Below are 26,557 nucleotides of genomic sequence, written 5' to 3' on the forward strand. Positions count from 1 at the left end.
TATTTTAGTCATTTTTCATCTGAATGTCTTCAACATCACATCTATGCTGCATTGGTTTTCTATCAGCTCCACGTCGAAAAAAAACTAAAATTTAAAAAAACAAAACAAAAATAACAAACTAAAACCGAAATTTAACAATATAAAAAACTAAAATAATAAATGGACAAACACTTCTAACCAAAACAAATTTTCCTGAACAAAAAAAAGGCACAATAGTTTTCCTATATGTTAAATTTCATTAGCCCAAATTTGTATAATTGGGCTCCCCAACGTACAACGATGATCCACCAAGCCCAAACGAAAACTATGATTGGATGTGTATATTTATATTAAATTTTAATATAAAATAAGTTTATGCATAATATATGTAAAAATAATAATTTTTGGGGTTATTTTTTTCGTATATAATTCCATCTTAGGATATATTTTTTTCTATTATTCTGTAAAAACAAAAATAGTGTAGAATATCTATTTTTTTGACGAGATAAAAGACTTTCATTAATAAGAAGAATTATCAAAGTACAGGTTCATGAGTTCACCAAAGCATGTTGGTGTCTCTACCCACACAAAAGGACTATCATAAAAGCGAGAATACTTGGCTAACATATGTGCAATCTCGTTTGCTTGTTTACGGACAAAATGAACCGAGAACCCTGGTTTAGAAGCTACAATATCTCTACAACTTTCCATTATGCCTCCAAACTCCATGTTGTCATTCACATTTCCCCTCATGGCCAGGTGGAGAGTCTGTGCATCCACTTCGAACATAACATTAGAGTAATCCATATTACGGATCCAAGACAAGGCTTCCAACAACCCGATTGCTTCCCCTTCTTTGACGCATCGTAGTATTTTAACCAAGGTGGTTCTTGCGATAATAAATCTACCCTTGGCATCTCGCATCACCATACTTACTCCAGCCGATTGAATATCATCGAAGAAGGCTGCATCGTTATTGCATTTTACAGCTCCAGTAGGTGGTGGTGTCCATGAGCTCGCCTGTGGTCTTGTCTCTGCTTTCTGTGATCTTTTTCCACTCCTATCTAAGGATATCAAGTCATAAAAAAAGCTTATGGCTGTATCTAATACTCTAGAGGGGGTATCGATATGGTTGTTCTATAATAGAGAGTTCCTTTGCTTCAAATTTCCCAAAGAATGGTAACAAACTTGCTCAACTCTGCTCCGCTTAGTTCTTTGATGATCTTGAACATCCAATGCGTGAACCCCTCTGCCCCCTCTGCTTGAGCATCTACTGTCTGGAGTACCTTGGGATTTTAGACACTAAAATTAGTGATCTCTTGCTATATACATGCATGTGTATGGTTTGATATCACTTCTATGACATGATATTTTTTGACACCACATATGAAATCGGATTTATTTATTAATTATTGCTAAATCACGTGTAAATTTGATCTTTTTTTACTAGAGGTATAAGTGAGCCTAAGACTCGAATTCGACTAAAAATTAGCATATTTGAATTCGAGTTCAATTTAATCGAGTATTAATTTTCAAACTCGAGTTTGATTTCAAAATGTACAGAATTACTTGAGTTCGAGTCCAAAAAGCTCGATTTAGGCTATATTTCAGTTCTAAATAAACAATATATTGACAAATTTTATTTATATCTCTTTGTCATACACAAATATTTAGACAAATTTTATCGGGAAATTTGTAATTTTGTTAAAATATATGCTTTTTTTTGTTAGAAAAATAAAACTTATAATGTAATGTATATGTGAAATGATATAATATAAATGATGGGATCACAATGTTTTAAAATTTTATCATAATATATTTTATATAATAATGAAGTTTGTGCTTTTTTATTTTTTAAAAATGAGGATAATATATGATTTTTGCTTTAAAATTCAATAATTATTTTTTGGAAAATAGAAAACAAACATTATGTTGTTAAATGTTTATTTGTGGAATGACAAATTTATTTATCCATACAGAGAGATTTATTACCGAGAACTTCAAAATGGACAGTCTTCAGTAATAATTCTTTCCAGTTTTCTCCGTTGAAAAATACGAGATCGAAAGATTCAATCCAAAACATTGACAATTCGAAGGATTCATTTATCTATTGGCCATAATTGCGTGTGGGAATGGAATGAGATCGTGATTTTTACGTACTGGATATGGCGGCGACGGCGGCGGCGAACGGAGGAGATGTGAGAAAGGCACATGTGGCGATGGCGGTGGTGCAAGTATTCTATGCCGGGTACCAAGTGATCACCAAGGTCGCACTCAACATTGGAGTGAATCAGCTCGTTTTCTGCGTCTTTCGTGACCTCCTCGCGCTTTCGATTCTCGCACCTGTCGCCTATTTCCGCGAAAAGTGAGTCTCCCGAGTGTGATGAATTTCACGATTTTTTTTTTTTCTTGATGGGCTTTCATGATGTGATTTTTCTTTTTTTGTGATCTTGCGATTTGAGTTTATAATCTGGTTTGTTAAATCTCACCCTGTGTAAGGTGAGGTACGTGTTTACGGCCTTTGTGCTTTGTAAAAAACCGGTGGTATAGAGGTGTATAAACAAGTATGTTAAAGACACATTCTTTTGAGTGATACGCAAAACAAAAACGGAGGGGGTATAAATATGATAATTTCTTGTAATTATCCCGAGGAATTATGATCATAGGTTCTGTGCTGAAGTTTTGAAGTGGACTGGACTTATTTATTCATAGACTCATATTGTATCTTATCTTCTCTGCTTGTGGCTGTTTGTGAATGTGTGAATATTAAACTAATGCTTAAAATCAGTGAGAGAGTTCAATAACTTTCCTGCAGTAACAACATATTTGTGAGTCTTGATTTTGATGTGAATATAAATAGTGCGTCACTTACAAGTGATTCGTTACGTGTTCTGCAGAAGGCTAAGACCGCCATTAAGTAAACGATTCGTAATGACGTTCTTCTTTCTCGGTTTAACTGGGTGAGTTGAATCTTCAGGTTATTAAATTTCTTTTTTTCTTGTGTGTAAATACTGATTTGTTTATTTTTTTTCTCCTGTTCTTCTGATTCATTAGGATTTTTGGGAACCAGCTTTTGTTTCTTCTTGGTCTAGGCTACACAAACCCAACTTATGCTTCTGCCATACAGCCTGCTACTCCAGTTTTTACATTCATACTGGCTGTAGTCATGGGGTGAGTCCAAGTTTTGGTTTTCTCAACTAACGCGTACGATTTTTTGGTTCAATGTCATCACTAGTTCATCTACATGCAGTACAGAAACAGTGAACTTGCGAAAAACTGAAGGTAAAGCAAAGTTAGGGGGTACCCTTATTTGTATTTCTGGTGCCATTCTAATGACAATTTTCCGAGGTCCAGCCATATTTGGATATAGGGAATCAGAATTTGCAGCACTCAGTGAAATTACTGTCAAGGGTCAACCGGAGCCAGCTGGTCTGTTGATGTCAACTTTGTCGGAGTTAGGGATTGATGATTGGCACCTTGGGGTTTTATGCTTGATTGGCAACTGCATGTGTATGGCCTCCTATCTATCTATTCAGGTAACTTACGTTGGTCTTGATGTTTATGGAGATATGATGGAAGTAAAAGATATAACTTTGCTCAATAAAGTGATATCAAATGATGGATGTATATTTTTAAATGTCAATATATTATGACGTTGGTGATACATTACAGCATGTTCCCTTCAAACTTATCCAAATCACCATTGTATCGTACAAAATTTGATGATACATCTTTGTCCTTTACGTGTTTCTTAGAATTTATAAACGAACGAGTTTAAATTACGAGTTCTTGTTGGATTTAATACAATTTTATATTAAGCATTGAACGTTCAGTTCAATTTACTATATAAATTAGAACCCTATATATCTGTCTTTTGATGGTACTGAAAATGAGCTTTTTCCATTTTCGAGTGTTCTAAATGGCGGCTTGAGCGGGTGGCTGTCTTCTGCCGCACCACCTTTGCCCTAGGCGGTAATGTAGGCCCCTGAGATGAGATGGGGTGGGCTAGGCAGGCTAGGCGGGCGGGGCGGGCTTGGGCAGTCAAAAGGTCAATAAAAATTTTAAAAATCTAGGACCCTATTTACTAATATATTATACTCTCTCTCTTCAAAACATAATCCCAATCCGATCACCCACAACTCCCACAAGCCCCACCTCTTCCGCCTCAAACCGCCGACCAGCCAAGCCACTAGGTTAGAACTTTTATTTTCTAATAAACATCATTTAATTCATGCATATATTGCATGATTATAACACTGCCATTTTCCAAATAGTAGCAGAAGCCTAAAAGTCAATTTTTTTAAAAAAAATTTCTATTTCTAATTTCTAAAGTGATTTTTAAAACAAATAATAATTTTTAGAAAATATATTTTTAAAATGGCTTCTCTATCCAAACGCTGCTGTGGTCCGCCCGCCTACATTAGAAAATGAGTTTTAAATCCGCATTTAAACTTATTCTGTTACTGAACTTTTTGCCTCATGTTTAAGATGATCAGCATGAGATATTTACAGAGGTATTCTTTGTGTTTCAGGCTCCACTTTTAGTAAAATATCCTGCAAGTATATCAGTGACAGCCTATTCATACCTTTTTGGTGCTCTATTTATGGTAACAACTGCATTCTTTATGACCAATGAGTCAACAGACTGGAATCTGACTCAATCTGAGGCAATTGCGGTGTGCTATGCCGTAAGTCTTTTCTCTTTATTTTTCTATATAAGCTAGAAGGGTGAAGGATTTCATTACAAACATCATCAACCTGATTTTGAAAGAACTTTAGCTCCTATAAATATCCAGCGTAGATTAAAACAACCCAACATCCATTACACTACCTGCAGGTAGAGGGGGCTTAATTTCCACCAAACGCTGTATAATGGTTGCGGTATGCATTGACTGGTGTGTTATTAGAATTTTACTGTTTGTTATGCAGGGATTAATTACCATAATGTTGTCAACTAACGCCACAATGTGAAGAGGATATATCTATATTTGGTCTAATTATGTAGTGTGATGGAACGAATGAATATATGGCCGTCAATTATATTAGTAAATAACCTTTCATGAACTTAGCATATGGCGAAGAGCTGTTATATAGGAGTCTCAGTGCTGGACTTTCTCTCTCACTTGTATTTTGCAAGAAGATAGCTTCTACACGTGATACAAATCTATTCAAACATCTATGATGTTGCTAAAATCGGTGATGGTAACTGGGAGGTCGGATCTTTTAATGAGAGTAACTCAGAGACGAACTCGTACATAGATCACAAGACAACCTATTCTTCTCCTTAAGTGAAGGCAACATTTCTTGCAGTCATTCTGCCTTTTCATATGCTACTTCGGTTCTCTATTGAACAAATTTGAATGATGGTGCTTGTTGCAATTTTTACCGTTTGAGTTGGTCTTATAGGAAGTGAAGGGGCATGAAACCATGGTAGTAGGATCGTTCTGCTATTTGTTAACTTGTTGGAGTAGAATGATAAATTGGTCACCAATCACTTAGCATTATCGATTAGTTGAAATGATGAACATCTTTCTAACTTTTTCATATTCATTAAAAACCTCTCTTGCATTATCTTTCCAGGGAATCATAGCATCTGCCGTGAATTATGGTCTTTTGACATGGTCAAATAAAATTCTTGGTCCTGCCTTGGTTGCTTTGTATAACCCTCTCCAACCTGCTGTATCAGCATTCCTGTCAAGAATTTTCCTAGGAAGCCCGATTTATTTTGGAAGGTTGTTTTTCTCTCTTTTATGTGCTCGGTTTTTGTGTTGTCCATCCGAGGAATTGATTACTTCGATCTCACTAATCTATCCTTCTCATCAATATATTGTCAATTTTATTTTGTCCCAGCATCGTGGGAGGACTTCTCATTGTAGCCGGACTTTATCTTGTAACATGGGCATCTCACAGAGAGAGACAGGTCATCGTTGGGATTCTTCCTCACGCCTCTCGGCAGTTGGAACCATTCGGTAAAAGAGATTCATCCATCAACAAGATAGGAACCATTTTCTCTAGCCCTTCAGCCACAATACCCAAGATCGTAGATTAACTTTAAAGTCTCTGGTGCAGATTAATTTACATACCCTCCCTCCATCATACAAATGTTTTCAAGATTTCAGTTTCGTACAATGTTAACAAGTTCATCGATTTTTTCGACTATAGAAACTATTACAGCTCCATTCTTATGATGCTAACTCCCTTACCAGTTAGTCATTTTCAAGACGGGTAACAGATATGAAGCATAGAGGATATTCTAAAGATGTTTCCTTTTTAAGGTGAGGAGGGACAAACGACTTGCAAGTAGGTGTCTCAATTCGGATGAGTCGAGTGGCCATGGGCATATTGGATTGAAGCAATGTTATTAATGCAAATTTCCCAACAGAACCTGACCCAAACCCGAACCAAGCCGATCAACCCGATCAATCGGATATTTTTTTTTACATCTAAAATTAATTTTTTACTCTTTAACAAAATAGTTAAATAAAAATTCAAAACATATAATAATATTTTAATTTAAACAAATGTTAACAAAACTTTGTCTAAATATTATAATTATGTCTCATGAAATTAAATATTTAAATTTTATATTGAATTTTCTAAACTATTAATTATCCAAAAAAAACATAATTTTTTACAAAATTCAAATATTCCATAAAATAAATTTACACAATGAATATAATATCAACATGCAATAAAAAAATATTCAAGCATCACAAGTATTTTTCAACTTTCAAGCTTTACTTCTCCATTTTTGTGTAAATTAAACCTTGAAATGATTCTTAATACAGGTCAACTAGAATCTAATCTAATATAACCCGAATCTTACAATCTTCCAACCCTAGCCTGATATTTTTCATGTTGTCAAACTGAGTCGGGTTAATTTCTTACACCCGTACTTGCAAGTAGATTTTGAATTTTAATAGTAATAAATTTTTTTTGTATGATTTGGCCTAATTAGAAGGGACAAAGTTTACTATTTAAATGTAACACAGCGAATTGAGAAATCTGGCACACCCCAAAAAAACGGGAAATTGGCCTTCAGTTCTCAGCCGTCGTTTTTTTTTTGTGTTCAATCCCTGCGTACTTTTTTAGTACCACATTTCCACATGAAGTGTACCACATTTTCACATGAAGTGTACCACAATTTGTATGACATAGTACCACAATTTTGTGGATACTACGACGAACTGAAGTGTTGTTTTGATTGGCATTTTTTCTCAACTTCCCCCAAAAAAATCATGAATTGTTAGTTAATTTATGCAACGACAGAATCCGAACTTAGAACTAATGGATTGAATAGTCCAAATGCAGGACCAATAAATTTGGTGCCAAATTAAGAGTACAAGTCTTTTAAGCAACGTAGAGTGCACATCAAAACCTACACTACGGCTTCAAAATGCAGGTTTATTCGAATTATTTGGAATATTAGGCAGCTTGACTAAGGGATTCTTTCGACTTTAAAAATATCTAAAAAATTTGACAACGTAAAACTTTATATATATATTTATTTTTAAAAAAATCTAATTCAAATATATCATCAAATCTAAATTTTTCGATTCAAACGCAACCTCAAAGACTTTCCGAAATTACATTTAAATGTATTGAAACCAACAGATTTAACGGAAATTTGTGAAATTTGTTTTTCAAATTTCAACATTAATCAGGTCTCTTTTTTTATATAGTTTTAATTATTTTCATTAAAAGTACTGATGTGACAAAATATCACATCAATACTGTATCAGTGTCATATTAATGTAATGTCACGAAAAAAACTAAAATTGTCAGATAAAAAAATAGCAGATTAAAATTAATATTTGATTACATAGATTATCAAAATCGATACCAGGCAAATATATAGGAAAAACAATGTAATCTTCACATTAAAATTTTATTGCTTAATAATTACCTCTACATAAGGTTCCTGTTCTATGTTTCAGTATATTGCTAGGGGAGGGAAGATTTAATTATGTCATCTAACCTAATGTAAACAAGTAATTGTACATGATTAAATTATCAAATAAGATAAATTAATTTTAAAACATAAATATATTAATTAAGAAAAAGGCAAAAATTTGTGTGAGACGGTCTCACGAGTCGTATTTTGTGAAACGGATTTCTTATTTGGATCATCCATGAAAAAGTATTCTTTTTTATGCTAAAAATATTACTTTTTATTGTGAATATCGGTAAGGTTGACTCGTCTGACAAGAGACCTACTCTAGAAAAAAAAAGGAGGGAACTAACACATTAGTGTTCATTGTCTTTTTCAATACATGTCTTTAATTAACTTTATATCTTCCAGAGCAATAATTATTTTCAATAATTTTTCATCGTTTTGAAAAATAATTTTGAGAATAATTTATCTGTTGATAAATTATAAATTTGAATTTTGAAATACTACACGAACTATTAACAAATTAAACATCTTCGTACGTCCTTTGACTCATTGAAAAAATAGTTTTTTTAAAAAAAATAAAATGGCTTTTTTTGTTAATTACTTCGGCTTGTTGAAAAAATAGTTTTTTTTTCATTTTCTTTAACTATATATAATATTTTCGAACAAGGTCCACGGTCGCCTATGATACTAGGATCAATATAAATGTGTCAATTCAGGTGGGTTGGATCGGGTTGAGCAATAGTATTATTCAATGTCAAAAATAGGTAGGATTTTATATAATTAGGGTAGGCTAAACTAGATATAAAATATATAATTTATTTGAAAAAAATTCATTGCTACGAATTTTAATGTATCAAGATACCTAATAGACTCAATATATCATAATGTATAATATTTTAACTAGGTGTACAAAAAATAAATAAAAAGTATATATAATACATTATTCAATCAAGTTATTTTAGTTGTACTATATTTTTCTCAAGAGACTTCTTATTTAATTCTAATATTATTTAAAAGGCAGATTTCTAGCATTTATAGATAATAAATTTTGCATACACTTTATTTCTGGATTAATTAAAAAGTATGAAATTAATTTGAGCCAAATATTGATATACTAATTATGATAAAGGTAGCAATAAATTAAATATTAATGCAACAATTTATACAAATGAAGTCCAACTACATATATTATTATTATTTTTTATTAAGTTGAAATATATTAAATAAAAAATTTAATGTCATGCTTATTTTATTTATTTTATTAATTCAAATTACAGTTTAATCTTTTATTATATTTTATAATTATGATATATACACAGCCCACCCTATCCCATGCAGTACCTACGCCTAGCCCATGCGTTACTCACGCCCCTGTTTTCGAACAAGAATGTTTTCTTATTTATGATTTATTATAAAGAAAGAAAAAAAAAATAGAAGTGGCATATTTTTTACATTTGCAAAGAGAACAAATATATTATCGTGAACACAAGTTATCACGCCTTTCAATTTTACAAGACAGATATTTTATTCGATATTTTTCATAAAAAAATATAGATTTTCATAATAAAAATATTATTTTCCAAGTTGAATCGAGTGATATCACAATATATATATATATATATATATATATATATGTATGTATGTATGTATGTATGTATGTATGTGTGTGTGAAGGCCTTTTACATGATAATTATTAATATGTTATTAATGAGGGGTAGAATATAAATAACCACTCTTACCAATGAATTTGGATTTCAATTTTCTTTCCCAATAAATGGAAAGCATTTCTTCCTCGTTCCTTAAAAAACACACTCCCAGTGCTCCTTCGCTCCCACCATCACAAGTTCTTCGATTCAAAATTCAATTTGTTAAAATCGATGAAATACCCTCAAGAACCAGCTTTCTGAATCCAGCAAAGCTTGATCCTTTTAATGATCAGGCTGAACCAAGAACAAATCACGCTAAGAAATTACAATCTTTACGCAGTATTATTTTCGGTTCGTTAGATGATTTCATTTGTAAATTCATCGATCCTCCCCTTCGAGCCTCCATCGATCCAAAGCATGTGCTTACAGGGAACTTTTCTCCGGTGGACGAGCTTCCTCCCACCTCCTGTGAGGTTGTGGAGGGTACCCTTCCGTCTTGCCTCGACGGAGCTTATATCCGTAACGGGCCCAATCCTCAGTTCATCCCCCAAGCTCCGTATCACCTGTTCGACGGCGATGGAATGCTGCACTCCATCAGAATTCGTGACGGGGAAGCTACATTTTGCAGTCGTTTTATCAAGACTTATAAGTACACGGTGGAGAGGGAAATCGGTTTACCGGTGATGCTCAATGTCTTCTCCGCTTTTAATGGACTCGCAGCTTCGATTGCGCGGTGCGCCGTCACTTTCGGCCGCATTCTTGCTAGAGAATACGACCCCAGACATGGAATCGGCACCGCGAACACAAGCTTGGCTTTGTTTGGTGGGAAACTTTTTGCTCTCGGAGAATCTGATCTTCCATACAGAATACAAATAACACCGAAGGGAGATATAATCACTTTGGGCCGCCATGAATCCTTCGGAGCTCCCTTCACAACGATGACAGCTCACCCGAAAATCGACCCGGAGACCCAAGAAGCATTCGCCTTTCGACAGGGCATCACCTTCATGCCGCCATTCTTGATATATTTCAAGATAAACAAACAAGGAGAGAAACAACCAGAAGTTCCAATATTCTCTCTACCAGAACCTTCACTGATCCACGATTTCGCTGTTTCAAAAAAGTACGCCATATTTCCCGACACACAAATCGTTATGAACCCTAAAAACATTCTTAAAGGAATGCCTCCAATCAGCGTTGATCCTAAGAAAGTGCCGAGATTGGGGATCATTCCTCGAGATGCAATGGATGAAAGCGAAATTTGTTGGGTTGAAGTGCCAGGGTTCAACATGGTACACGCAGTGAATGCATGGGATGAAGATCGCGGCGGCGGGGAGACAATTGTTATGGTGGCGCCAAACGTGTTGTCGGTGGAACATGTGCTGGATAGAATGGATTTGATTCATGCATGCTTGGAAATAATTGAAATAAATGTGAAGGAGAAGATCGTGAAGAGACGGACGTTGTCAAGTTCAAATCTTGATTTTGCTGTTATCAATCCGGCTTATTCTGGGAAAAAGAACAGGTAACACAAATAGAGTCACTCAAACTCGAGTCGGTTTATTGAATTTTTAAAAATGTTGGATATTTTGTTACTTGGAACACAAAATTTTAAAAAATATTTAGAAGTACTTCGGCGATTTGGGTATTTTATATTGTCAAATTTCGTTCTTGGTTCTCCATATTTGCGATTTTCATATTTTTTCCGACATGACACTGGTGTGCACCTATGCTACGCTTACGTGACTCTGAGATGATGCTGATGTGTGCATTACGACATTACAATTTCGATGAAAAAGCAAAAATTGTAGTATATCGAAATTAGTAGGACTAAAATTAAAATCGAATAACATATAAGATTTTCTGTCGTCGCATTTACAGGTACGTTTATGCAGCTATAGGGGCCCCGATGCCAAAGATATCAGGCGTGGTAAAGATTGACACATCACTTTCAACCGCAGATTCCAACAATTGCACTGTGGCTACCCGCCTATACGGACACCAATGTTACGGTGGTGAAGCCATTTTCGTATCACGGGATCCTGAAAATCCGACAACAGAAGAGGACGATGGATATCTTATTACTTATGTACATAATGAAATTACTCGAAAATCCGAATTTATTGTAATGGATGCAAAATCTCCTACTCTTGAGATTGTCGCTGTCGTTAGGCTACCGCAAAGGGTTCCTTGTGGGTTCCATGGGATCTTTGTCCGTGAGAGGGACCTTACAAATTGCAACCTCAACCCCAATTAAATCACAATCCAAAATGTAAATGGTGATCAATAACATATGATTTTTAATGCGAATATATTGTTAGACATGCTGTAGATATTTGTACCATGCATATTGAATAACCCTAGTCGATCTAACTCATCAGCTTGCAAATCACACGAGCCTTATAAACCGAACTGCAGAACTGAGTAAGTCTTGTGTGACAAGCTTGCCCTCGAAAATGATGGTATTACTCATATATGTTGATTTATCACCGTGTATACACACACACACACACACACACACACACACACACACACACATATATATATATATATAGTCCACAAATAGTGAGATTTTTTCCATTTTTAAGGGACATTCTCATTTAATGTTCAATTTTTATTTTTTTTAGTTTTTAACTCACTAACTTGATTTTATGATTTTATATCACTAACTTGATTTTTCTGGGTTTTAGTCTTTTTCTTCATTAATGTATTGATTTAACATCAATCACGTCAAAATTTTTCGATGTCACATCAAAATTTGTCAGTGACATATAAAAATTTTCCTAAAACAACGTCACGACTAAAAATAAAAGAAAAACTGACAAATAATATAATAAAAATGAAAGAATTATGTAAGCCAAATGACAAAAATATATACCGTACGAAGACAAAATGCTCATATCACATCACGTGGTAGGGAGAACAAATATGGAAGTGGCATATTTTTATTTTTGTATTTATTTTTTTGACGTGAAAACTCACAATTTTATTGCTTTAGATAATCTGTTACAAATCTAATCAATCAAAAAGAAAACTCGTCATTCACCCGAACAAATGGAAGTAACATATTTTTCACATTCATAAAGAGAACAGAAATATAGCAGTTTGGGTTATTGCACGAATATGACAATATAAATAACCAGTGATTCACCATTGAACTTGGATCTCATTTTCTCCTTTTTTTTCCAAATAGAAAAGAAATGGAAAGCGTTTCTGCATCTTTCCTTAAAAAATACACTCCCACTCATTCACTCAAACAGTCCCAAGTTTTTCGATTCAAAATTCAGTATGTTAAAATCGATGAAATTCCAAAAAAGTTTGCTCCTTTTCATGATCAGATCGCACGAAGAATAACTAGCGTTCAGACACAATCTTTACGAAGTTTTATTTACAGTTCGTTGGATGATTTCATTTGTAAATTCATCGATCTTCCCCTTCGAGCCTCCATCGATCCAAAGCATGTGCTTACAGGAAACTATTCTCAGGTGGACGAGCTTCCGCCCACCGCTTGTGAGGTTGTGGAGGGTATCCTTCCGTCTTGCCTCGACGGAGCTTATATCCGTAACGGGCCCAATCCTCAGTTCATCCCCCAAGCTCCGTATCACCTGTTCGACGGCGATGGAATGCTGCACTCCATCAGAATTCGTGACGGGGAAGCTACATTTTGCAGTCGTTTTATCAAGACTTATAAGTACACGGTGGAGAGGGAAATTGGTTCGCCGGTGATGCTCAACGTCTTCTCCGCTTTTAATGGACTCGCAGCTTCGATTGCGCGGTGCGCCGTCACTTTCGGCCGCATTCTTGCTAGAGAATACGACCCCAGACATGGAATCGGCACCGCGAACACAAGCTTGGCTTTGTTTGCTGGGAAACTTTTTGCTCTCGGAGAATCTGATCTTCCATACAGAATCAAAATAACACCAAAGGGAGATATAATCACTTTGGGGCGCCATGAATCCTTCGGAGCTCCCTTCACAACGATGACAGCTCACCCGAAAATCGACCCGGAGACCCAAGAAGCATTCGCCTTTCGACAGGGCATCACCTTCATGCCGCCATTCTTGATATATTTCAAGATAAACAAACAAGGAGAGAAACAACCAGAAGTTCCAATATTCTCTCTACCAGAACCTTCACTGATCCACGATTTCGCTGTTTCGAAAAAGTACGCCATATTTCCCGACATACAAATCGTTATGAACCCTAAAAACATTCTTAAAGGAATGCCTCCAATCAGCGTTGATCCTAAGAAAGTGCCGAGATTGGGGATCATTCCTCGAGATGCAATGGATGAAAGCGAAATTTGTTGGGTTGAAGTGCCAGGGTTCAACATGGTACACGCAGTGAATGCATGGGATGAAGATCGCGGCGGCGGGGAGACAATTGTTATGGTGGCGCCAAACGTGTTGTCGGTGGAACATGTGCTGGATAGAATGGATTTGATTCATGCATGCTTGGAAATAATTGAAATAAATGTGAAGGAGAAGATCGTGAAGAGACGGACGTTGTCAAGTTCAAATCTTGATTTTGCTGTTATCAATCCGGCTTATTCCGGGAAGAAGAACAGGTATATATGAGAAATATATTCAACTCTAACTCGAGCCCGTTCATTGACTTTAAATTTGATTTAATTATCCTATTCAATTACTGACCAAACACATTTTGAGACATTTAATTTGAAAATCTTATTGTTAATATATTATATAATTTTAATTTTAAATAAACTGTAGACAAAGTGAATCAATGTTTTTATTAAAAAAACAAACAAACAAACAAATCTTACGATGGAACATCTTTTATTGTTTATAAGATGAGTCAGACATGTAGCTAATCTAGTTTCACCAAATTCAGTAGGTATATTGTGAGAGTGATAATTTTTTACGGGTGACCCAAATAAAATACTCGTCTCAAAAAATTGACTCATAAGACCGTTTTACAGAAATTTTTATGTACCAAATTAAACAATTTGAAAAATGATCGATTAATTGTTTTGCTGACTCATATACATACAGGTACGTTTATGCAGCTGTAGGATCGCCAATGCCAAAGATATCAGGGGCGGTGAAAATTGATACATCGCTCTCGACTGTGGAATCCAAAGATTGTACGGTGGCTAGCCGACTATATGGGCACAAATGTTACGGCGGCGAAGCGATTTTCGTGCCACGAGATCTTGATGATGTGACAGCAACAGAAGAAGACGATGGATATCTAGTAACTTATGTACATAACGAAATTACACTATAATCTAAATTTATTGTAATGGATGCCAAATCTCCTACTCTCGAGATTGTGGCCGTTGTTAGGCTACCGCAAAGGGTGCCATATGGATTTCATGGGATATTTGTGCGTGAGTGTGACCTTTAAAATTACATACCTCAACCCCAATTAAATTAATGTCTATCAAATCATTGTGATCCAACTATGTACCTAGATTATTTGTAAATTAATTAAAATGGTGGAAATTTTAATAAAAATCAGAATAATCAATCGATTTCTCACTGTTTAGCTTCCCGTTCGCCTCAGGATTTTTCGCATAATATATAAGTATTGTTCATGCTACTCACATGAGTAGTATCTTTACCACTCAACACATGACACGTGTGCTGAGTTCATAATTCATGGTCACGTATTCAACCATGATATATGGATGAGTGATCATGATTCATCACTCAGCACATGTAGTATATATTGTCTTTTTTCAAATAGTTGATTTAGTTAAAATTTGTTATCTTGAATGATATATGGAGCTACATGACACCATGTAGACCAAAAAATGGAAAAAAAAAATTGAAGTTTTTGAAATTAATAGCAAGGAAATGGAATAAAATCCAAATATCAAATATGATGTTCAAACTTCAGACAAAACTTAAGAAAAAAATATGATGTTATCGATCATACTAAAAATGTTTATTCTAAGATCCGGGTGGGTGCTTTATAATATATATATATATAGTCTAACATACACATTTAATTGATTGCAATAAGATGTCCCATTTGACAAACGACAAATTCCAGTACCAATAATTCACAATTTTTTGTTTTTGACACAAATAATTCACTACTTTCGCTTTCACATGCACGTGTTTCTTATTTAAAATAAATATAACGAAGGCGGCAAATTTGAAATCATAATTTTTTTTTTATTATAACACGCGACGAGGGGATCGAACCCGGGGAAGGGAGCCAACTAATTTGACGGAATGAGACTGTTGCACAATATATCGAACGATAAATTACAGTAACTTTCGTAAAAATCAATTAACTAAATGGTGAAAAAAACACAACAGAGCAAAGTTTAAAGTAAACCAAACCGAGGTCTGTACGAAGTACATCGTTCTTAAAACAGATTCGTCCCCTCTTGTATGTACTTCGAGAATCGTCTTGGACGTCTGTTTCTCATTATACAACGGAACAACCAGCAGTGACTTAGCACGAGGCACTACTACGACGAACTGAAAACGTACCTTTATTTTATCACCATGATTTAACGGAGGCCAAATAGAAAGCTAACAATATGAAATGCAAGAGAATACTTGAAAGAGATAAGATTTTCATATGTTTTGAAATGGAGAAATGAACATATTATTTATAAGCCCCAAAATGTACAACAAGAGTTATGCAAGATTAATTAACTCAATTAATCTTCCAATTAACTCAAGAATGTGAAGAGCCAAAACTCTTCGACTAACTCAAGAATGTAGAGAGCCAAAAAACACTCTCACATTCATGAGAAATAATTTTTATTCAAACTCTAAATTTGATTAAAATTTTCAACAGAGACTACTCGGTTAGAAGCCCAGTCTCAATTTGAAATCATAATTTAAAATTGACTAATTGAGTAAAAAATTTGTCCGTTTTGTCGCTACATTGTTAGAATGTTATTATATGTTCTAATTTGTTTTTAGAATATATTTAGGAGGGGATTTAGCATAAAGAGTAGGTCTCACGGTCTCACGAATCTTTATCTGTGAGACGGGTCAATCCTAACGATATTCACAATAAAAAGTAACTCTTAGCATAAAAATTAATATTTTTTCATGGATGACCCAAATAAAAGATCCGTCTCACAAAATACGACCCATGAAACCGTATCACATAAGTTTTGCCAAACATAAAATCCAAAGCAACATAGATAGGACGTGGAGTCAAAATTTAAGTACATGAAAAAATCACATTCTAGGATACTATTTCCAATACTTTTTGTAATTATTTCGATGGTGTTTTCTTCATACCTGATAAGAGTGAGTGAAGAAAAAAGAGTTGAATGTGGACGTGAGTTGAATCGTCATTAAAAAAATTAATTTTTTAAAACTTTCTTTATTTCTTCTTTTAAAAATATATACAAAGAATGTTGTACTTTTAAAAACATTTTTGAGAATCGTCATTCTCCAAATTGATTTTCCCCGATTAAAAAAACAATTTTTTTTTACGATTTTAGGAAAGGTGAATTGAAAATTATCCAATTTGCAATTGTACTATATAAAATAGTTTTACTGGATATTTTATTTTTTTTTTAAAAAAAAGTGCCATCAGTTATGGATCCTCTTTCACGCTGTAAAAGAAATTTGAACTTTACTTGCACGTCCTTTTTTTCTTACCAATCTTTTTTACATGCAGCGATTATATATTTATGAAATAATAAACAGGAAATATAATAAAATAAACAACTTTCTATATATTTTTCTTCATCACAGAATAAAATTAAAAATCCTGGTTTTTTTTTTTTTAATTCGAGCATGCAATTTATTGATATCTCGCAACGAAATAGGTAAAAATAACTAAATTTAAGCAAATACCATTAAATTATTCACATTTTCTTCCTATTTATTCAAAGCAAACGAAAAGGAGACAGTTTTACTTTTATTTTATTTTATTTTTTCCGACAAAAGTCCTTGGTTTTCTTTTCTTTTCTTTTATTTTTTAATCATAAAAAAAGAACTACATTAATAAATCAACATGTCATGAGTCCAAATTGAATTTCTTTTACACCGTGATAGTAACATTAAACTAACATGACAATAATTTTAAGGCAAAAATTTGTGTGAGACGGTCTCACGGGTCGTATTTGTTAGATGGATCTCTTATTTGGGTCATCTATGAAAAAATATTACTTTTTATGCTAAGAGTATTATTTTTTATTGTGAATATGAATATAGTTGACTCGTCTCACAGATTAAGATCCGTGAGACGGTCTCACATGAGACCTACTCTAATTTTAAAATATGTTATATGTCCGTTTCAAGTCCAATATGTTCAGATAACAAACGCATATGCTATGTGAAAGAAATATGTTAGGATCACTGCAATAATTAAGATCAAATAATTTTATATAAAAGTAGGAAAACAACTCATGTTGATGCGACAAATATTGAATCAAACTGATAGATGAATAGACAAAGCTTGTAAACCGATAAAAATAATGTGTGCAAAACTGATTGTGTAAAGTAAATAAATGAAAGCAATATTTTTTTTTTCGAATTTTGAAGACAAATCTTTTTATGTATCTCCATTTATGAATGAGAAGATTCTACCCGAAGACTTTGATCCATACATTCCAGTTGTAAAAAATTCATATTACCACTACATGAGTATGAGATAAAGTTATCAACATTGATTTCATCATCAGTTTCATCTCTCCTAAAAAAATTCTTAATTTAATACTAATGAATTCATATAGTAAAGAATCAAAACAATCGACAAACTCTAAAGATGTACTTGAGGAAATAGATTTGAAATCCACAAATTTCGATTATAGTTTTATTTTTTTACAATGAAATAATATAATATATCTTAAATCTACACAACACTTATTTAAATATTAGCAATAGAAAAGTAGAATGAGTTTCAAATAACATCATTAATGAGTGAACTTAAAGTCCATCATAATTATCATCAAATACTATATAAACATGTAAGAAGTGAATTTAAAATTTATAGTCTTACTTCTCTAAATAACAAAAATACAATTGAATACATTTAAAATCCATAAATTTAAAATTTATCAATCCAAACGTAACCTAAATTAGTCGGATGAATTATCTAAATGCTTGTTTTGGTATTAAAGAAACTTGCACCAGTTTGTTAACCAATGTGTAGTCCAAATCAAAAACCAACTCCTTGTATTGTGACAGCTTCCCATCATCAAATAATATGGAGCCGAACTTTAGTACTTTATCGCATAGATTTCAAGATTCAGAGTAGTTGGAATATTAGGCAACTAGATTATAAAATTACATGAAACTTAAAACATTTTAAAAAATTTGCAAGTTGTTATTGTTCCACTTTTGTTTAAATTTAGAATATATAGTTAGAGAACAAATCTGTTATGAGACGGTCTCACACACACACACATATATATATATCTGATACCCCAGGGATGAGCCCATCCAAATCGAGCCTACACCCGATCATGGGCCTCGGCCCATCTCTAGCCAAGGTATAAGGCCCATAACAAGCCCAGGTATTCTCTTATAAAAATCAGATTTGAGTGTTCAACTCATTCATATTCACTATATTGTTTTCAACAGCACCTTAGCTGCTCTCCCCTTATATCATCAGTCTCTGACTTGAGCGTCGGAGGCGCTACGTCGGGACACCCTCCTGGCCCCCTTCTAACGGTCTTATTCGTTATTTCAGACTTAGGGTAATTTTGAAATCTGCGTCTGAACTAGTTACACTTGCTGAAATCAAACACCGGATCGTGGGACTCGGCCCATCCCTAGCCAAGGTAGAAGGCCCATGACAGGCCCATGTATTCTCTTATAAATACCAGGTTTGAGTGCTCAACTCATTCATATTCACTATATTGTTTTCAAAAGCACATTAACTGCTCTCCCCTTATATATATCCTCAGTCTCTGACTTGAGCGTCGGATGAGCTATGCCGAGACACCCTCTCATCCCCCTTCTAACGGTCTTATTCGTGATTTCAGGCTTATGGTAATTTCGAAATCTGCGTCTGGACTAGTGACACTTGCTGGAATCGGACCGTAAATTTTTCGTTAAGCATTCAGATTGAATGTGACCTTTAAAAATGCAACCTTAGCATTAATGAAATTGGAATCCAAAATGTAAGATGTTATTGGTGACAATGTTTGATTTGTCACGTGAATATTGTTAGATTTGGGAACTGACGTCCTGTTGATGTTTCACTATACATAGCCATATAGGCCCATTGTTGAGTAGAGCCTTGTGTTATTCCCAAAGGTGGAAAATAAAACTAAATAAATAAAATTCACAAAACAAACCGATCGAATAAAAACAAATAATCAGTGTGTCTAAAATAATCAAACCTATATATCAAAATTAAAGTTGAAAAAATGCTTCAATAAAGGTAAAATGTACTTTGTTAGAATAATAATTTATGATCTATGAAAAATAACACTACAATTTATCGTATGTGGATATTGATAAGATCCATCTTTAGCTAAGCTACTACACTCACTTTTAACACACGTATATTTGAATATTTGTATGGGTTTTACTATTACGCTACTTCCTTCATATGGGCTGCGTATTTATCAATTTCGGATTTATTATATTTAGCAGATAAAATTTAAATTTAAGTTTGGATAATTATAAACTAAACTGATTTAATAAAATTGAACTATTGAACATTGATCTCCCAAAAACTAAATGATCTGGCATAAGCATGCGGAATGTTGAATCTACCCAATCTGACAACACCCACAATTAAGCAACAACAGTCAAAAATTAAGCACAATGGGTAGTCTTCTTTTGTGAAGACGAATCATAATGAAGTAGCTTGCTGAAGCTGACACTGAAATTAGGACAAAAAAATGATTTTGGGTAAAATTAAGCACAATGGGTCTTCTTCTTTTGTGAAGTTCAACCGAGAAGACGAGAGAACTAACGAGTTCCGATTGAAGTTAAAAGAAATTGCCACACCAATCGTCCTCTCTCGGCCTCCACCTTCGGCTCCGTCGCCACCAACGCCAGAACCACCTCCATGATCTCTGCTATTGGAATGATGATGAAGAGGTGGGATGGAATGCCTACAATTTACCAACATAATAAAGTTATTGTGCTTATGGGTGTTAAAGATTGGAATCTGAACCTGACTCAATCTCAAAAACTAGCTAAAAAGGGGATGATTGTTCAATATCATATATACAACCCTCCTCACACTCACACCCATAAATGAACATCTAGAACATGAAATTTATAAATGACTCAACTATGCGCAGAATGAGTGACACAATTATGGAGAGTCCAACACATGAAGGTAGAACCTGAGCTCTGATATCATATTAAAATTGGAACTTTGACATAACTTAAACTTAAAAAACTAGCTCAAGGGAGGAGGATTGTCCAACTCTATGTACGCAAATCGCAAAGATTTTATCCAACCGATGTGACTCGCTTGTGAGACAACTAACAATGGGTTTGGACATGAAGAAGAAAATGTTTAGCCAAGCCGTGATGACCAAGAAGGGAATCATATAGAGCCACAGTTGCGGTGGCGGTGGTGGGATGGGGAAGTGCCGCGGAAGAGGTTCATGGAGGAGGAACAGAAGGTGATTATCGGCGGGGGAGTAATTCATAACTACAGTGTGAGTACAGAAGAGGCGCTGGGCTGCGATGGCGGGCCGGCTCCTAATGAAAGCCGCCTTCGACAATTTCTACAACTCGGATAAAATGGGCTTTTTAGATTTGACTTGGACAAAAAACATGGGCTGAGTGGCCGGGGTTACAAACCCAGCCCTTATAAATGGTGTTTAGATTTGACTTCGGGCCCAAAGTCAGGGGCCGGGAACCGCGGTTACAAAACCTCCCCCTAAGAGAATTTTAATCTTTTAATATAATATTAAAATTTCAATAAATATAATTGTTTTTCTATTGTTTAAATACAAAAAACTAATATGTTGTTAGAAATAAATCATATAAATAAACTAATTATAACAATAATAGTAATAATATCTATAATGTTTAAAATTATAAACAACGATAAAAAATAATGACATTATCAAAATTAGTGAGGAGAAAAGTTTGCTTAAACCAAGATTACTGGCACAACCAATTTAGTTCAAAATTTTGATTTGATTAATTCAAAAAACCGATTTGTTTAAAAAAAATATATAAGTTTAAATCAGTTTATTCGTTTTGATTTCAAATATTTTATAAAATATGGATTAGACTGAATAAATCGAGTTTCAAAATAAAATCAATATTTTTATATTCACTTTTGTGTTAGATTTGTCAACCCTACCATTTTTTTCCCGATTTGGCCTTTTGATGATGATGATGACGATAAAAAAGGCAAAAATAATAAAATTTACAACAATAATAAATACATAATAATATTAGCAATATTTGGGCAAGAAAAATTTTGGTTAGACAGAAATGATCGATTGAACCGATTAAATTCAAAATTTATAAATCCGATTTTATTTTTCAAAAAAGATATCAAATCAGTTTATTCGGATTGGTTCCGTTCAATTATATGAAAAATTATGTTAAACCAAATTTCTTAATACACTAAAACTATTGTGAGACGGTCTTTCGAATCAATTTCGTGTGTCAAATATCTTATTTGGGTCATCCATGAAAAAAAATATTACTTTTGATGCTAAGAATATTACGTTTTTATTGTGAATATCGATAGAGTTGATCCGTCTCACAAATAAAAATTCGTGAGACCGTCTCACGAGAGACTTACTCTTTCTAATAAGTTTCAATTTTTTCATATTCAGTTTTTATTAGATTTTGTAATAAAAATCTTTTTTCCCTCAAATAACTTTAATTCAAACGATGTAAAACATCCAACACATCATCTCACGTTTAAGAATGAACAATCGGAGCATGAAACTTACAAAATATATCGAGTGGTATATAAGACAGTCCAACATATAATGATGGATCTTGTGTCTGATATTATGTTAAGATTGAGACTTATAATATAACTCAACCTCAAATCCTATTCACATTAGGAGTATTGTTCAAATCCACGTACACAACCATCAATGATTTAATTAAATTCAACATTTTAAGAAGTACATAAAAATAAATAAATTATTTTAGAGACATATTTTCCCTCCTAGTTAGAAGTATAAATTATGATTATTCAAGTTGTTTAACAAATAAATTAAAAAAGAAAAAAAAATAAAATAGAAGGGAGGGGAACATGGGCCGCTAGATTCTTAGCCCATTAACCCACTCCTTCAAGTCATTTCCCTTGCAGCTCAACGTGACAAACCTTCTTCTCCGAAAGAGCAGATTGATCGAACAAGCAAGACAAAATTGTTCTTGTGTTGCCTCGTGAATTCCATCGATTTCCTCTTATCGTGCAAGACCATCCTTAAATCGAATCATATGCGGTAAGAGTGGCGTGTACTCTTTATATTTTGTTAATCTATCTTGAAGTTAGGAACTTAGGCAGATTATAGAACATCATTGAATGTTGGGGATACTAAAGCGTCTACATTTGTGCTAAGTGTAAGTTGAATTTCTTATGAAAGTAAATGAATAAGTCTGTAGGATTGTTGGATTTTTTGTTTGTTTACGTGGGTTCCTTTATTCTGTCGCAGATTCATGCAAGTCTTTGTAGGTGATTAGGTTGGTTGTTAAAATCAGGGGTTTGGCGGGACATTTGTGAAATTGAATTGCAAAAACATCAATATTTTTTTTATTCCAATCGCAAAACTGAATAGAACTTTGCTGCTGGAAAGATCATCATATTAGAACTGATTCGAGCCAATATTGTGTTTAATGTCTTTTCAGGTGTAATATTGCATTTCTTGGTTGAAAATAGTAGAACACTAACATTGGAAATATTGGGTTGAATTACACGTGTTAAGTGTTCGATGAATTGTTATATGGAGAGAGAAAATAAGGGATGCGTGTAGATATATTATTGCTATACTGTTTTGATGGTTTCATAACGACTTGATAAATATTGTACTATTTTTTCAGAGTGGGTATTATCACATCATTACAGGCCAATTCCATAACCTACATCGAAACATAGGTATGTTATAATCAGGTAACACACGAGAAATAAAATTATTTTATGAAATGTGAATATGTGATATTAATTGATTTTCGCGAAATAGATTGTTTGACATTATATAACCATGATTTATTTGATGCGTTGGAATTGTGAATTTGATTATGATAAATTACTGTGAAACACACACATTGCTGCGTTATTGATTCATGCCATGCATACATGTTGAGCCTCCAGTTCTTGTCTTATTGATTGATGAGCCGAGTGACATTTGCAAGGATTGGAGGGATGTATGGGACTTGTGGTTGGGCAGGTGTAGTGCGCACTATGTCGAGCTGCCACAAGGGGCACCACAGTCTGGATGGTTTGTAGGGCTCTGTGCCGCATGATTACCTCGAAAGTAGGAGTCGGTAGTATGTCAGGTGTATATCCCTATATGATATGATTGGGTACCCTATGAGATAAGATTTGAGATTCCCGTTCCTTTGATTATCGATTGATATATCACTCATTTCATTTGCATTTGATAATCTCATTCTATACTTGCCATTTTTATTTTGGTTGTTTCATATTGGGTTGTGCTCACCCTTCAGGACTATTGTATGTTTTCTGTGTGGGCATACTTTAGGTGGAGTCGACCGGATATGTTGAGGAGCGGAGGTGTTGGGATTGAGAGTAGAGATGTCTTGGGAACTCGGGTCACCATATTTTCCAGCTTTTAATTATTGGAATAAATTTATGAACTTTTGAATCAGATGATTTTCATTCTTATTTCTTGAAAATGTTTGAACTTTTGAGTCATTGCAAATGTATAGTTTAGAGAAGGTTTTGGACATGGTTCAAAATTTTCAAATATTCGATGTGGAAATAAACATCGAAACAACTTGGTATCTGGTCTGGACTCACGTAAGTAAATTTGATTTATGAGGACCGAGAAATATTTTATTTGGCGATAGTGAGCCTGTTTGTATCGTTAGGATTGTGTTGTTGCTGGTGTAGTCAAAATACAGCAGAGATGTTGCCCTTTTTCAATTGAAATTAATTTTACAACATGAAAATTTGATACTTTAAATGAGTAATGATATTGATTCAATATTTTTTTTATAAAGAAGCATTATAATTTTCTTTAAATCCCGAAAATATGTATTTTCTTTTAGTAGGAGATTCAGGGAGACTCACAATTGATTGATTATTTTAAGAACGAACTTTTATATGGTTGTTGCCAAGAGCGAAACTGAATCATTGTTTAGTTCGAGTGTTGCTATGGAGTTGCACTGTTGAAGGAAACTATCTTAGATTCCTATGAGACTGCAAATTTGATTGATCGGTATAATCTTCGAGAACATTTGGCTAGGGACAATTTGTTATAATATGTGGATGTATAGATAATTTTGTGGCGGGGTTCTAACTTTCAAGTCTATTTCGAACGATCGGTCAGTCACCAAACTAGAACTTGAGACCTTTGTGTAATCAAGATACATTTAAAAACGAACAATATCTGCATGTCATTTATTCACATACATGATACACAAAGTGAGCCGATATTTTGAATATGGGATCTGTTGCAAGTCGTGGAATAGCTACTTTGGACGTGAACTGCATAGATGGTTTTTTTCTTAAAAAAATAAAATTATGAAAAAATATTAAGGCAACTGTCATATAATTTAGGTGCTAATATCTATTTTGACAGAATAGTGATGAAAGAAGTTTAACTAAAAGTTAGTACACTTGGGGTTTTCAGTATAATGTATCATATTTCTGCTTATTAACTTTTTAAATTAATTTAAATATGTCCATTTTCCTCCTGGTTTATGCATTTCCATTGTGAAGAAAAGTATTGTAATCTTGCAATGTCTTATGAGTTCATCTCAATTTTTCTTTCTTCCAGGGAATTCATATTTGCCAACATTCATTTGCCAAAATGGCAAACTCTGTGACTGTATCTTCTCTTGGTCTTCTCGGATATGGTATAGTTCCTAAAACTAGCATTGCTAATCAGAGGCGGGAAACTTATGCTTCAGGATCATCCTCCAAGTTTTTCCAAATTCGGGCTGTGCAGGATAATGAAGGGCCTCGAAGATTGGTCGACATTATACGAATTATCCCAGAGGCATCAAGAAACTACTTCAGAAGTCCATCAAGAAGGGCACTTTTTGGAGGTATATCTCTCTTGGGTGGTTTCTATGTCGCGCAAACCATATCTCTATCATTTGGGGCTTTAGGTGTGAATGATGTATTTGCTGCGGTGTTGTGTGTTCTCATAACAGAATACGTAACGAGGTTCTATTATAGCCGGCCGAAAGTCACTTTTCCTATTGCCCTTCTGAACAATTTCAAGATGGGTTTCACTTACGGTCTCTTCATCGATGCTTTCAAACTTGCCAGTTGAGGCTTTATTTTGTCTAATCAATGTGTGAATTGAGTTCAACTTTATACAGGTTGTATTTAAATTTTTCCAAAAGGTATAGGATAGTGGAAACTCGTGATTCACTCGATTTTGCACATTTTTTTAAATATATATATATATATATTTGATGTTGCACATTCTTAGCTCTACCTTGAATTTTGATGTATCTGATTTCTACAAAGAATGAATGAATCATTATTACTTGGTTAGTCAAATTGTTTCTACGAACTTTCGAACGGGGCCGTAAACTCAATGAATTCGATCAAAATTTTTCCGGATGAGATCCTCTGCTCTAATGGTACTATATTTCATTCTATAATAAATATGTTTTGTATAATTACGACATGATTTTCATTGTTTGGTAAGTAAATTCTTACATAATTGAAATTATTATACCGTATATATGTATAGCATGAAATGTAGCATCATGCATAGCAGAGGATCTCGTCTCGTACTTAAATCACAACGTATCCCACCTCAGATATATCTTCCCACTTTGTGCATCATGCATGTGTATAAATGATATAGCACATATGATTCATTTTAAATGTGTTTCGATGAAACTGAATCCTCGGCAATTTCGAACAATAAGGAGTTCGATTCCTTTTATAATGAGAGATATATTATTCAAATCTTACTAATGGAAATACCATTTCAAGT

General features: G+C 33.9%; 5 protein-coding genes across 20 annotated transcripts; 4 read left to right on the plus strand and 1 right to left on the minus strand.

Moving 5' to 3' along the window:
- Nucleotides 1-498: 498 nt before the first annotated feature.
- On the minus strand, nucleotides 499-1,249 carry LOC140979154 (uncharacterized). Its single transcript, XM_073444492.1, has 2 exons — nucleotides 1,210-1,249; nucleotides 499-1,043 (listed from the first exon to the last, which is right to left on the minus strand). The coding sequence occupies exons 1-2, from the start codon at nucleotides 1,247-1,249 to the stop codon at nucleotides 499-501; spliced, it is 585 nt and encodes a 194-aa protein (XP_073300593.1).
- A 708-nt stretch (nucleotides 1,250-1,957) lies between these two features.
- On the plus strand, nucleotides 1,958-6,174 carry LOC140978049 (WAT1-related protein At4g19185-like). Of its 5 annotated transcripts, XM_073442797.1 has the most exons (7): nucleotides 1,959-2,344; nucleotides 2,877-2,939; nucleotides 3,034-3,150; nucleotides 3,230-3,515; nucleotides 4,512-4,667; nucleotides 5,560-5,711; nucleotides 5,830-6,174. In XM_073442797.1, the coding sequence occupies exons 1-7, from the start codon at nucleotides 2,145-2,147 to the stop codon at nucleotides 6,026-6,028; spliced, it is 1,173 nt and encodes a 390-aa protein (XP_073298898.1). In that variant the 5' UTR covers nucleotides 1,959-2,144; the 3' UTR covers nucleotides 6,029-6,174. The 5 variants fall into 5 exon arrangements, with proteins under 5 accessions (XP_073298897.1, XP_073298898.1, XP_073298900.1 ...); XM_073442796.1 differs by having other exon boundaries at nucleotides 1,958-2,344; nucleotides 5,560-6,156; XM_073442799.1 differs by lacking the exons at nucleotides 5,560-5,711; nucleotides 5,830-6,174 and adding an exon at nucleotides 4,909-5,158.
- Nucleotides 6,175-9,616: 3,442 nt separating this feature from the next.
- LOC140978724 (probable carotenoid cleavage dioxygenase 4, chloroplastic) lies at nucleotides 9,617-11,855 on the plus strand. 2 transcript variants are annotated; one of them, XM_073443936.1, is made up of 2 exons: nucleotides 9,617-11,047; nucleotides 11,404-11,855. In XM_073443936.1, the coding sequence occupies exons 1-2, from the start codon at nucleotides 9,651-9,653 to the stop codon at nucleotides 11,777-11,779; spliced, it is 1,773 nt and encodes a 590-aa protein (XP_073300037.1). In that variant the 5' UTR covers nucleotides 9,617-9,650; the 3' UTR covers nucleotides 11,780-11,855. The 2 variants fall into 2 exon arrangements, with proteins under 2 accessions (XP_073300037.1, XP_073300038.1); XM_073443937.1 differs by having other exon boundaries at nucleotides 11,418-11,703.
- Nucleotides 11,856-12,656: 801 nt separating this feature from the next.
- LOC140978789 (probable carotenoid cleavage dioxygenase 4, chloroplastic) lies at nucleotides 12,657-15,004 on the plus strand. Its single transcript, XM_073444011.1, has 2 exons — nucleotides 12,657-14,089; nucleotides 14,535-15,004. The coding sequence occupies exons 1-2, from the start codon at nucleotides 12,723-12,725 to the stop codon at nucleotides 14,767-14,769; spliced, it is 1,602 nt and encodes a 533-aa protein (XP_073300112.1). The 5' UTR covers nucleotides 12,657-12,722; the 3' UTR covers nucleotides 14,770-15,004.
- Nucleotides 15,005-22,658: 7,654 nt separating this feature from the next.
- On the plus strand, nucleotides 22,659-26,004 carry LOC140979966 (uncharacterized). 11 transcript variants are annotated; one of them, XM_073445641.1, is made up of 4 exons: nucleotides 22,659-22,861; nucleotides 23,457-24,188; nucleotides 25,379-25,649; nucleotides 25,758-26,004. In XM_073445641.1, the coding sequence occupies exons 2-4, from the start codon at nucleotides 24,093-24,095 to the stop codon at nucleotides 25,877-25,879; spliced, it is 489 nt and encodes a 162-aa protein (XP_073301742.1). In that variant the 5' UTR covers nucleotides 22,659-22,861; nucleotides 23,457-24,092; the 3' UTR covers nucleotides 25,880-26,004. The 11 variants fall into 11 exon arrangements, with proteins under 11 accessions (XP_073301742.1, XP_073301741.1, XP_073301740.1 ...); XM_073445640.1 differs by having other exon boundaries at nucleotides 22,667-22,861; nucleotides 23,457-23,511; nucleotides 24,119-24,188; nucleotides 25,379-26,004; XM_073445639.1 differs by having other exon boundaries at nucleotides 22,667-22,979; nucleotides 25,379-26,004.
- Nucleotides 26,005-26,557: the final 553 nt, after the last annotated feature.

Source organism: Primulina huaijiensis, chromosome 6 (assembly GCF_012295235.1).
Source record: "Primulina huaijiensis isolate GDHJ02 chromosome 6, ASM1229523v2, whole genome shotgun sequence".
Classification (NCBI taxonomy): domain Eukaryota; kingdom Viridiplantae; phylum Streptophyta; class Magnoliopsida; order Lamiales; family Gesneriaceae; genus Primulina; species Primulina huaijiensis.